The 13628-nt window shown below is 39.2% G+C and overlaps 1 protein-coding gene across 8 annotated transcripts in view; it reads left to right on the forward strand.

The window, feature by feature from the left end:
* UNC13B (unc-13 homolog B) overlaps positions 1 to 13628 on the forward strand; it is a 205960-nt gene that overhangs the window by 38967 nt on the left and 153365 nt on the right. For all 8 annotated transcript variants that reach the window (XM_033085072.1, XM_033085076.1, XM_033085073.1 and 5 more), the window contains exons 6-7: positions 2366 to 2436; positions 5508 to 5565. In XM_033085072.1, coding sequence (XP_032940963.1) covers positions 2366 to 2436; positions 5508 to 5565 — 129 coding nt within the window. The remainder of the gene's footprint in view (positions 1 to 2365; positions 2437 to 5507; positions 5566 to 13628) is intronic.

Genomic DNA, 13628 nt, shown 5'->3' on the forward strand with positions numbered 1-13628 from the left:
AATCTGACAGCTCTGTTTGTGAAATGGGCTTCTGGGCTGTAAGATAGAAACAGTAAAACCAAGAGACAAGTGTCGCTCCTTGATGCCTGGGCGTGCCACTGCACCCTGGTGTATGGGAAAGCATTGAGGCCTACCCTGAGACATCCTCAATGTCTGCAGTGCTGATGATTGTCTTTGCTTCACCCCTCCTCTGTCTCTTTAGTCTTGATTTCAGGCTCCAAATTTGAGCTGTTTGGGCTCTGACTTTTAGTCCTCATTTCATGAGTTTTTATTCACCTCTTAGAGAAGTTATGTCTTTCCAAGACAATTCCATGGGCTTTGCTGTAATTTTTGGGTTGTTTCTTGCTATTGTTGGAGTTTGTCCTCCTAAACCTCATCAGGTTGTATGCTGATAGCCATTCAGTTCACTGATGCTTTCTTTCTAGATCGGTTCTGTCCAGATTTACTTTGCCAGCCCTGATTTGAGCAGAGACTGTGTAATAAATCTCTGCAGCTGTGATCCACAGCCCTGATGATCAAAAACACGTATGTGTTTCTACAGCTCTTGTAGTTGTGGAAGAGTCTCCCATGTTTCTCTTACCTTGTTTTCTGATGGGTTTTAACAACAAAGTAATGTACTGCACATCAGAAAGAGTAGCTGGCTTTGTGTGTTTTGGTGAAAATAAATCACTCTGGTCTCCCTCCAAGCAAGGAGAAATGAGCTACCTTTTTTCCTGCTTAGTGCAGGTTTTTTGGGAATCAGATTCTAAGCTTCCATGAAACTTTCTCTACTGGGGAGTATTTTAAAACCTTGTATGGGTGAGGCTAGTTGCATAGTGATGTTTCTGCAACAAAGATGTGGACATGAGTTTATAGTCCAAGGAAATATCTACTGCTGAAACTTGAAATTCCACTAAATCTGGCATGAACCTGTTAACAGGGATTTGTGTTCTGTTATCTGCAGTGTTTTGGGCTTGTTGTCTTTGTAAGATGATGGTTTTTGCAGCTGAGAAAGGATACATGCAGAACAGACATTCTCTCAAAGTACAAGAAGAGTTCTTGGTCCTTTCTGAAAGCATTGTGGTTTTGCAATGGAATACTCACCTACCAAAAAATCTTACTCTTTTTTTTTCTGTGATGAGAAGAGTAGATGTAACTTTTAGGATCACCTTTTCATCAGCAGGCCACCTTGTCCTGCTTCTCCCATTATTACCAATGCATAGCTTAGCATATCATTGTGGTGGTGTCCATGGAGTACAGTTCATTGCAGGGAAGCAAACTTCTTGGCTCCTTCTGAAAGTGTAAAGAGTCACAGGAGATGGGAAAACCAGCTGTACTGGTATAGCACTGTTTTCCTGTCAGCTTGCAGGGCTGGTGGTGTTTTTAGCTGGAGCACTCCCTCCATTTCCTTCCTCTGTGAGCTTTGAAGTTTCTGCAGTGGTGCAGTTTCAGGCCATAAATAGCCACGTTTCAGAAGTTCCTACATTTAAGGATGTTGAGTGGCTAGAAAAAAACCCAAACAAAACAAATCCAAATCCTTTTTTTTTCCTTTTCCAATGTTTTCACACCACTCCATCCCTAAATGATTTTGTGTTAAGCTTTTCACAGCAGGTTATCTGCATCTCTGAGCATGTGCTTTGAAAGGTGAAATTTTGAGTGGCAGAAGTCAGTGTTCCATGACGATGCTATATTACTTCAAAGTGTGAAATAGAAAATAGTTACCACAATAAAAGTGATAATGCTTGCTACTTGCTGTCAGCTTGGTAACTCTTTTAGATGGTAAAAATGTTTTGATTCATTTCACAATGAAGCTGCAGTGTGGTGTAAAAGTAAGAATGTGCTTTCATGTGAATATGACTGCCCGTAACACTGTTTATTCCCTCAAAATATTTGGCGTATTGCTGGCAAAGAAAAAAGAGATCATTTATTTTTTGGTACCTAATTTGTGTTACACCAGGAGGTGTGCTATTGTTGTGCATAAGGTGATCTGTTCAAAGGCAGCCTTTGTTCTGCTGTGGTTATGAAAAGCATCCAGAAGAGGCTCTCATTATGTGTTATCAAACATAAGCAAGTGTGTTAAAATACTGTTGTGAAATGGCTCTCCATCAAACTAATACTTGTGTTAAATGTGAACTAGTCTGTCTTTCTCTTTCCTACCTTTGTGTAAGTGTGCATTTGGTTATCAGTTTTTAACAAAAAAGCAGGGTAAGCCCTTGAACTGTGCTACTATTTACAATGTTTATTTTCCATCTGAGTGCTAACATAAGACAGTTCTATCTCTTCAAAAATCACATGTGGGTTTTTTGTGTGTGATCTTTAATATTAATGGTGATGGATGCAAAGTTGCTTGGTTAATAAGGTGGTGTGACTTACTCTTTTGTCTTAGATATCCCTGAAGAAGAGGCCAGATACTGGACCAGAAAATTAGAACAAATAAATTCACTGGGAGATGATGAGGTAAATATCTAAATAGAAATAATAATGTTGCCCTGAATGTGTTATAACTAGCTTTTATTCTTTGTTTTAGATCCCTGTGATTAGGGTAACTCTAAATGTTGGTAATTTATAAGTCTTCCATGAACTGCTTACAGAACTCTTTTCTCAAGTGTATGGTTTAGTGTTAAGGAGAGAAATATTTTTCTGCGTGCTGGAAGTGCTTGAATAATGCGTTGTTGATGTGAATATGTTCAAAGGAAAGGCAACAGTGTGCTTTACCTGAGCAGAGAGTGAAACCATTTTTGACAGGCTGTGGTAGGTTCTTTTTGTGAAATCAAGTCAAAAAGGACTTTTTGTAGTTGACAGTTTCTTTGAAGACAAAGCAAGATACTGAATCTTTATTTGAACTGAGGACTGTTGGCTTTTGTCCTAATGCAGCTGTTAACTGCTCAATTTATATAAATCTTGTATTAGAATACAATGGTAGCTGTGGCTTTGGTTTCCTGGCTCTAGTGTGTACTTGGCTAAGCAGCTGTAAAATAGAGGTTACTTTTTCATTTCTAAGAGAGACTGTTACATGAATAAAATTTTATTTACAGTTCATACTGTTTGCAGAATAAGATTTTATGTTAATGTTAATGCTTGTACCAGAAATGAAGTGTTTAGAAAACCTGAATACTTGTGCTAATGTGAACATCATTCAGTAAGAATATGGTGCTGATGAGACCTCTTTTGATAGGTCTCTTTCCATAGCATGAGTTTCCATAGCAAGATAACTTGCCAAATACTCTGCCAATGCAATGACTTTGGGAGATTTTTGTTCTGGAATCCTTCATCTGTTCTTTTCTGTTCATTATATGAGTGATTTGGTTTACTTTGCAGATGAAGGAAAATGAGGTGGATTTTATTTTTGACTGAGAACAGACCCTATATTCGGTCAGATAGAAAACTTACAGAATTTAGGGCAGCCTCTCCTGCCTTCATAGAAGTTTGAGAGCCTCTAAGAATTGATGAAAAGCGCAATCTGTGAGTTGTCCTGTCAGTGATGCAGCTGTGGTGCCTCCCTGCTCCCGTGGGCAGCAGTTCAGGTACTTCAGTGAGGCACAGGTGCCCTCTAGTGCTTCACTGAGCTGATACTTGCTGAAAGATACTCTGAACTTTCTGAGTCTCCCCTTTCCCTGCAGTGCCATGCATCTGTTTGCTAACTGCATGCTCTTATGAAATACCAGTAACAAAGTAATATATCTGTATTTGTGATCTAATCATCTCAGATTTGTTATGGATCTTTCCTGTGATCAAAGAGAAAAAAACCTGTGCAGGGCCTGACCTCAGGTGGTTCTTCTAAAGTTCTCCACGTTTGCCAACCACTCAGAATGGGGATGAGATCTTCCCTGCATATTCCCCTAATTGGCTGTGACTTGTAGCTCAGGACCTTCCAGAGCCAGAGGCAGTATCTTTGTGTTGAATAGCACTCAGTGGATTTCTCTTTTGTGGATGCCAGTTGCCCTTTAAATGCACCCAGGTCAGTTATGTTTTCGCAAAGGAATTCAGCACCTTAATTGTGCATTGCCTGAAGAAATGTCTTAATTGCTCTGAGCAAACAAACCTAGTGTTTGAGAAACCAGCTGGAGGGAGGTTTGTTTGGAGAAATTAAATGACTGAACCTCATGCATCCAGTCCCTGCCACTCAGCTTTTGGGCTGCCCAATCCTGGTCTGCTCAGTGTCTTTTAGCCCAAGACAACTTTGTGCCTTTGTCTTCTTTGTTTTAAGTTCACCTATCTCTGTTTGAGATGATGAATGAACATACTAAAGCTGCACGGGAGTATTGAAGAAGCAGGTTCATTTGGAGTTCATAGAAATGCTTTCCAGCCTCTCTTCCTACAAACACTTAATATTCTGTTTTCATTTTGGGACTCCTGATAGCCGTCGGGCTGATACCTTAAAAAGAACAAACTGCTGCCATTCTGGGATCTCAGGATAATAATTCAGAACCCACTGCTGTCCTGTGCTGCTGAAATTGCTCATCAGCAGACTTCCTTTCACCACTCTGTCAACCAGTCAGTGCTGTGAGATCTGGCAGTTCTTGTTTTCACAGTCCTGATTAACTCAGTGGGTTGGCAGTTTGCTGATGATAAGACTAACCACCTTCCAGGATCCCTTGTGCATTTTAAATAGCACAGATTGGAAGCTAACTGCAGCAGAAGTCTGTGGGGTTGTCACCTTCCAAGCACAGAACTGATCATTAATCCCTACCAAATCCAAGGAGACCCTGTCTGGTGGCTCTGTTTTGCACAGGCTGCAGCACCAGCTTGCTAAGTTTGCCACTTCCTTTGTTGTTGATCTTTTTTTCCTAGCAAAGACTGTTCTCATTATTTTGGTCAATTGTCCTAATTTTCTCATATTTTTATGTAATACAAGATAGAAGAGAATAACAAAATAAAACCACTGGCATTCCCCTAGGGAGTGCTTTGATGCTGTAACAAACAGCTTTGTAAAAAGTCAAAGCTGGCTAATTGAAGTACCTCTGTGTTCTTTAATTCAGTATAAAATGAGATGAAAAATTCTTCACTTTGGATGTAAAGTGGATCACAGGAGAGTTTGCAAGCGTTGGCTGGGCAAACATTGTATTCTTGCCTTGCCAGGCGCATTAATTACCTTACTGCTGCCATCTCCTACTCCAGAGCTGCTGAGAGCCCACTTGAGTTTTGAACTGTTGAAGCTGTGATGGAGTGCCTAAACATAAACAGGCTACTCCCAGTTTGGAGCTCCCTGTCGCACTGACATAGTGGTGTGGAGAATCAGGTGTTTTCAATGACTAATTGGAGGTCTCAGAATTGGTAATAGAGCCTATGCTTGTTCTAAAGCAGACTTCACCTTAAACAGAAGTACTTTGTAACGTGATTTTGGCATGAAAAAAAGAGGTCCCTTCTGGGAGTGTGTTTAAATATAGATATAATGGAGAATATATTACAGGTATTATGCTTATAGATATGTACTTTGATTTTCTCTTATGTGTGGCATGCTGTCATAAAGTTACTATTTCCTTTCTTATCTGTCTATATTCCTTCGTATTTTTTTTTCCTCCCTTTAGTACTCCTTTCAGGAGGAAGTCCAGAAGAAACCATTGCCCAGTGCTGCCTCCCAGTGTTGTAAGTTAGACTATTTTTTTCCTCTTTCAATGTACTTGATTTCCTTTTGTGGTTAGATGTCAAGTGATGGTGCATCTGAACAACATTTTCTTATTAGAAGTGCTTAAATTTCTGTGCAGTTATGAAAAGCTGAGCTCCTCAGAATATTGCTCTGCAGCTTCTGATGCCAGGAAGTGAAATCAGGCATTGAGTCTTGGACTTGCTGTTGTCCTTGTGTGCAGTAGGAACAGAAAATGTGTTCAAAGTCACTAAGATTGTCAGGCCCTTGTATTTATACCATTAAGAACATGCTCTGTTTTTTCATGTGACTGCATTAGGCTATGTTATGCTAAAACTTCCTGTGTTAAATATAATTTTTATTACTGTTTAATGAAGTTCTAAGAGGGAGAAAATAAACCGAGACAAGTACTACTGGTAGCCTTTTAAAATGCACCAGAAGTTTGTGTACTTGATGTCTAATTTCTTCAATATTACTTTTCAATGCTGCGTTGATGGATGGAAAAAATATTTTTACTAATTTCTGCTTATCTTGTTTTGCAATTTTTATGCTTCTGAAAACATGGATGAAAAATAACATAGCACTTACTGTATCTGATGATCTGCAAAATTAGATTTCTGAGACACTACTTTTAACATACAATAGATGAAAGCTTAGTGATGTCTCTTGTGAATGTGTTATCTGCTTTTGGCAACAACATTAATAAAATTCAAGTCTCATAATTTAAACAAATCTTTTATCCTCTACTTCATATCCTTTAAGATGTGCATATTACACATTGCAGACTGTTTATCCATTAGGCTGATTATAGGATCTCTGCAAAACTGATAACATTAGGAAATGCTAATTACTGTTTACCTTTTTTGAGTAGAATTAATTTTTCTATGTACTATTGTTATGTTATCTTAAAAGTATCTTCAACTGACTCTAGATATTAACCAACTGCCTAGGAAAGCTGATTGTACTGTGTAACTGGAACATGTACAGCTCTATATCTAAGTATTCCAGTAATACTTTTATTCTAGTTCATTCTAAGAAACACTGAATGTGTCCTCCCATTTTGGAAAGGAAAAAAAGAAGTGTATGTAAAGAATAAAGCAGGGTGGGGGGTTTTTTGTGGGTTTTTTTGTTTGTTTGTTTTCTGGGGGTTTTTTTGTTGCTGCTGTTGTTCTGTTTTTGGGGGATTTTTTGTGGTTTTTTGTGGTTTTTGTTTTGTATTTTAAATGGTCAAAAGCGTACAATTGATTTGTTAAGCCGATAAATAAGAAACATTTTGGGAGAAACTAATATTTGATTAAATCATACTAACATAGTATGCAGAACCCATAATGTCAAAGTCAAAGAAAAACTGTCTGTTGTATGAAGTGTCCAAGAAATGAATGTGTTATTTGCTGAAATTACTTTCCTGGCTCTGTGCCCTGGGCTTTGCTTTTGTTTGAGGGAGGCTGGTTTGATTGAATCGCCTAAGTATTGAGATGTATGGGTAAATTAGAGGGAATGCTTCTGTGTGGGGAGAATAGCTGCACCTGTTCCACAGCAGGGTGCTTTTACATCCCCCTGTAGCTGGTTTCTCCCCTGGAGAACCAACTGGGCTCTTGCAGACAGACACAATGAGAAGCAGCACTACAGCCACCTTTGTTGTGCTGCCTGTTAACAGCCTGCACCTTGCTGGAAAGTGACCTTTTGCAATATTCAGTTGAAGGGCCTGTGGTTTGAACAATTAATGTCACATAAGAATTAATATAATAATTCATGGGATTAAAGCACTCATTAGAATGGATGTTAAACATTTCATAGCAGTCTGTTGTTAATGTATTTAAGAATTTTCAATAAAGCTGATGCACTGCATGTACTTTGGCTTGTTTACTGCTTGGAAGTATCTGATGTCTATGAGTATCTATTTACATGGAAAAAATACAAAATAGACATTTAATATAGAAGTACTTTCAAAAAATGAACTCTGCCTGCATCAACTTGTGCTTAAGAGTTTTCAGCTTGCCTCAATACGGCAGAGTCCTTTGAGACTCAAGGGTTTAACACAGAGCATGCACAGATTGTATCTCTATTGAAAGCTGACCTGACCTGTGCATGTGACACAGGAGCTCAACCCTTTTTTACACAGGAGCAGGGTGGGAGTCCTTCACAACACTGAAATGTGTTCAGTATGGAATATTCTTACTTACCATGTGGGTTAGTAATTGATGGATGTATTTTTAGATATAATAAAAAACATCCTCAAGAACACTTTTAAAACTTATCCAATTTTTCATCACATCATTTTTCATTTTCATCATCTAGATGGCCCAGATGAGGTATGGTCACTGTTGAGAGCAGGACACAGTTTGCTGGACAGCAGACTAAGTATTTAGAAGGAGGGAAAAAACATGCTTAGTGTGAGTAGATTTTACTCCACTGAATGTTTTCCCAATCCTCAAAAAATACAAAATTATCTTAAAGCCTGATGTACTATAGAGCAAAAGTTCTGCAAAGTGTTTCATATAGCTTGCATTTAAACAATTAATTGTACATAACTGCACATGCCACTGGTGTCCTCTTAGCCATTCTGTCAGCTCTCATTTTGACATCCTTGTTACGTCTAGAGAAAGTTCTAGTCCAGCAGGCAGGATCAGGTTTGTTAATTAGGAAAATTCATGTCCTTCCATGTTAAAATTAGATTACACTCCTGGCCTCTTCTGCATCTGTACTTTATATACATCTTTTACCTTTTCCAAACCAGTTTTTCTTGTGGTGGTGTCCCACTTCCTGCAGGGATTCTGTTATCTCCCCTGAGTAGAGAGGGGGAGAAGGATGGGGCAGGATGTGAGAGAAGAGAGGTGGCTCGGTCTGAAAGCCAGCCTCTGATCTGAGGGTGGTTTTTTGTCCCCAGGCATATATGGGCTGCTGCCTTGGCATGGTGCCATGGGAAATCTCAGTCCACACTGGGAGCTCTAATTTTTCCAGAGATTATTGAGTTTTCAGGCCGCCTTTCAGAGTCTCAAATGCTGTTTTGTTCTTAGAAGACTCTGACCCATAATTTCTGAGGTAATGTGGGATTTTGGTTTCCTACCTATTCTTAAATGAGGCAGGTGGTTCTGCTGCATATACAGTCTTTTCTAAGTCCTGCTGATTTTGGCACTTCCTGCCTCTTTCCTTCATTATACTTTACCATTTCACTTTTAACTCCCAGCTGCTCTGCTTCCATGTATATTCCTCCTGCCCCAGAAAGATCATGTGCTTCCAATTGATTTAACTTTCAGTGATCCCAGGCAATAAGCAAAGCACTCCATACATCCAGGGTTTTTTGCCTTTCTGTTAAATGTAGTCATAATTATTAATGTTTTGATACATCGTTGTTAGAAAACTGCAGCATCTCCATATTGGCTTTTACTCACAGCCTGAAACTAAATGTAAATTGAAAAGAAAACAAGGTTTTGTTGTCTGGAAATTCACTTCAGATTATGCAGATTGAAAACATATTATTTGATTACTTTGGCACTGAGTCAATAAGCTCTAAGTTATTTATTGTGAGGAGTTAGAGATATGTTTTCCTTGTATGCTCAAGATAATTTCTGGACGCATAGAAGTCCATTACAATCCACAAGTGAGTCACACTGTGAGTATTTTAAATGCAGCTCCAACTTGGATCAGTTACAATGCAAACTGGGATGAGAAAGATACTCTGCATCTTTGCAGAATCAATTTGGCAGACTTAGTTAATATCAGCTACTGTAAATACTGCCCTACACCATTTGTCAGGGAGATTACAAATCTGGAAGAGAGCGGGTTTGTTCAGTATGGTTCTCAGGAAAGATAACCTGAGTGCCACTAAATAAACCAGTTATGTCTGTCCTGTTAGCATTGACTGATAATCTTTCTGAGAATGCTTTATTCTCCCTTTTCTGCTTCAGTGTTTTTGTTCCATTTCCTTTAGTCCTTTTCTCTGTGAAATCCCTGGTTACCAGGGCTGTGGTGAGTGTTGACATTTTGTTGTGTGGGGTTTTTTGTTGTTGGATTTTTTTGTTTTTGTTTTGTTGGTTGGTTGGTTGTTTTGGGTTTGTTTGTTTGTTTTATTTAATTTGGGGGGGGGCGGGTGTGTGTTTTTTTTTGTTTTTTGTGGGTTTTTGTTTTGTTGTGTGTATTTTATTGTTGGTTTTGTTGTGCTTCTTTTTTATCAGAAGAAGGTAAATTTATTGCTTGGCTCTGATGTAGGTTTGTACTGGCAACAAAAGAAGCAATAGCTTCTCACATACTGTTCTACCAGTAAAAAGAACCAAAGCCAGCCTGTGCTTGGTCTGCCATAAGATGGGAGAGAAAAAAAAAAGATTACATCTCTTAATGTTCTTTGGAATACATGTGTATGCACATGCATGCAGAGAATAAGTACTGCAATTCTTTTAGATACCTAAGCAGCTTTTTATCTACTTAAAATCTGGCAAAATGTTTTATACACATCATAGGAATGGATGTCATTTGATACCAGATCAATTTGTTGTGGTGACCCTGCTTTGCCACTGATATTTGAAGAAATCTGGTTTTGCAAAATTCTTCTAATACCTAGGCATGCGTTGCTATTTGAAAGACACCATGAAGGCTGACTTTGAGGTGTTTCATTCCTGATGCTCACTGGTACTCCCCAGCAAGCCCCCAAACACTGGTTTTGTGTTTGTGCTGTGGATGCAGCATTTTCTGCTGCCATTGATGTGCCGCTGGGCTGGGGACATCCAGCCAGTCCTGCTGTTGGGGGAACTGAGCATGTGGTAGTAAATGGCAGAAGGTTTGCTTTTTTTCTTCTTTGGTAGTATTATCTTTAAAAAGTGATCTGTTCTACCAGTCTCTCAAGGCCAGGCAGCATCAAAACACTTAAACAGGCCAGACCATGCCACTCCTAATTGTTCACAGAGCTGCGTGATCTGTGATAGTGGAGGGTCAGGCAAGATTGCGAATGCTGGGAGTTGACACTGCCCTCGTTGTTGCAAATGTGTGTATACCAAAGTTATACATCAAGATTCTTGCTGGGTTTTTTCCTAATTACCAGCCTGATTCTGCACTTAAACAACAGATGTCAGCAGCCGCCTACAGCATCTCTAGGTTGGGAAGGGTGAGGAAGAATCAGTGGTTATTTTACCCTTCTGAAGGGTAGGGGACACTGAAGATGGTGCTGCAGTCATTGTGTAGCTCTGCTCTAGTAAGAGCAGAACTTCTGGCTACAGTGCAGTTACGACTCAAAAGACTGTTCAGTGTAAGTGTAATTCAAAACAGCACACATGAATGGCTTTACTTATTTATTTATTTAAGCTAGGGCAAGGAAAAGCTGCTTTAGTCCATACAAGGGGAACCATTGTATGAGCTTTTTTGTGGTAGTTTACTGACGGACTGGGAAAGCTAGATCCTTGGCCTCTCTGCTTCTGGATGACTGGCAGCTCCTGTTCCTCTTTGTTTAGGATTAATTCCCTAAGGATACTTGTTTTCTTGTGGCTTTGACGGATACTTGTTCTCTTGTGGCTTTGCGGCACTCACTGCCTGGGCTGGCTGGAGGCATGATAGGTCTGCAGAAAGGAACACAGAGTGAAGATTTTACTCTAAAATATCTGCCTGCAATTTCCGGATAAAACTGCTAGTTTAGAACTGGATATGTCTAAGGAAGAGTACTTGGCATATGGAATTTAAAAATAAAAATACTGGCTATATTAGGAGATTATACACTAACAAAGTTTGATGTACTGCTGAACTCTAGAGAACTCGAGGGCTTTGATTTTGTTGCTGATCCTCTTAGCATGGTTTTTGAGTTGTTTTCCTAAGGTATGGGCTGCATTCTGAAAGGTGGTGAGAAGAAAATAAAACTTTTACTTTTAAATAAACCCCAGATGTAAAGTTCTTACTGAAATGCTGAATACTGCCAATACTGACAAGTGTCTCTACGAGCAGTGATCAGACAAAGCAAATGTTCATTTAAACACTTTAGCTTTCATAATTTGTCTAGTGCTCTTCATTAAAGCTGTTTATTTTTTTTTTTACTACTTCATTTTTTAAAGGACTTGAAACTTAATTACAGTAATTTCACGATTATAAGCCGCACCATTTTGACTAAAATTTTGGTCCGAACCCAAAGTGTGGCTTATAATCAGGTGCGGCTTATATATGGACAAAGAACGAAAAGTTGCTGTTTTAGTTTGGAGGACAGGTGTCTGCTGAGAAAGGCAGGAGCTTCTCTTTGAAATGGAGAATGTAAACCCCCTCTCTCCAAATTATTATAATTTGGAAATCAAGGGGCTTTCAGGCAAAAATACGGGAATTAGGAATAACAGTTCTTTTCTAGGGAAATCAAAATAGAAATACAGTACTACAAAGAAACAAACTCCAAAGCCTGACAAAGTCAGAGTACAACCTGACACCCTGTCAGGCAGGGTGTTGGCAGCAGTCCCATTCAATGGTGGCTGCATCCTCCTGCAGTGACAGATGTGGCTCAGTTGAAGCAGTGCTCCTGTACAAGGTGCAGTTTCCCTCTAGAGGTCCAGTGGTGATGTGGAGAAATCCGGTTTTCCTCTGGAGTCCAGTGGAGAAAGGGGCTCCCTTAGTGTCCCAAAACCTCTGTTTTATCTTGGTAAGAAATGTTGGGCTCTTCCCCCTGGCTGGAGCAGCTCCCAATGGGATGCAGTAATTTTATCAGTCCCACAGTGGGACTCAATGGGCCATTAGCAGACAATGACTCCCTGGAGGAAGGATGGGGTGTGAAAAGATAAAGAATAATGCCCTGCCTGGTTTCAATGGATGGCCCATTAGCAGAATAGCTGCCATTGAGATAAGGGTCACTGTCCCCACCCTCAACAGATGGTGATAGAACAGATACCTTTTATCACACTCTGTATTGTAACATGCGGCTTATAATCAGGTGCGGCTTATGTATGGACAAAAACCAAAAAGTTGCTGAAACCCAGAAGTGCGGCTTATACTCAGTGCGGCTTATAATCGTGAAATTACTGTAGTCATCATTTAATGTCATAGGAATGGGAGCAAATAAATTTGAATTTTGTTACGACATTGAAATATAACCTTTTTTAAAATTAAAGATTTTAAACTGATTGAAAACTTTATGCACAAGCCATAAATATGTTTCCTCCAGCAGTGAGGCTTGTACCTAAAGTCCAAGATTAAAAATCAGAAGGAAAAAAGGCACCAAATATTTTATCTGCTGATGTAAAACATTATTTTCCTCTTTGCTATTTTGCATGTATGTCATGTTAGGTGATCAACTATAGTACAAAATTATATCTCAAAAAGGGATATAGAAATCTTCTGTCTGTAACAGTGTTTAAATCTTTTAGCCAAATAGTCTGTGTAACTTGGTAGCCTGGGAATTTGTAAGACAAGTCAGCCAAGTTAGGCATCAGTGCAGTGGTGGAAATGTTACAATTTTCCATTGAAGATAAAATTAGGTGGCACTCTGCCTGAGCCTTTTACTATGGTTACTGATGAGTTGCACAAGCTTGTAATAACTTAGTGAGTACTCTTGATGATCTGGTGATGATCCAAGCCCTGCTTAAATTCTCATATCTTGATCTGGTTTAGCCAAAGTAAAGGTGGCCAGAAGGGCCATTTTGTTTAGTGAAATAAAATACTTAAAAATTTCAGCATAAGCTGAATGTGGTAAACTGGGGAGCAAGGGGAGCACTCCAGTGTCACACTCCAGTATCTATGCTTGTCTTTGTCAGATCCTTTTAGCTCATTTGCCACTTGGGCTTTCCTCTTATGCAGAGGCCTTAGCCCTCTTGTGGAGTGTTCCAAAACTGAACTGGAAATGGTGGTAGTTGTTAAGAAACCTTCTTCGGCATTGTGCTTACTGAAAACTTGACTTCCTTCTAAAAAACTATTCAATGTATGTTTTCTATTTTAGAAGCTTATTCCACTAAAATACTACCTGTTTAGTTTTGGGAAGCACATTGAACACTGGAAGAATGTAGATTTTTATGTAATCTGAGATCTGTTCACACTGTGTTGAGGGTTTTGACCATGGGAAAAGGAGATTTCTTAAACATAGAAGAAAGAACTGACCAGAACATTCTGCAAG

This window comes from Catharus ustulatus, chromosome Z (assembly GCF_009819885.2).
Source record: "Catharus ustulatus isolate bCatUst1 chromosome Z, bCatUst1.pri.v2, whole genome shotgun sequence".
Taxonomy (NCBI): Eukaryota; Metazoa; Chordata; class Aves; order Passeriformes; family Turdidae; genus Catharus; species Catharus ustulatus.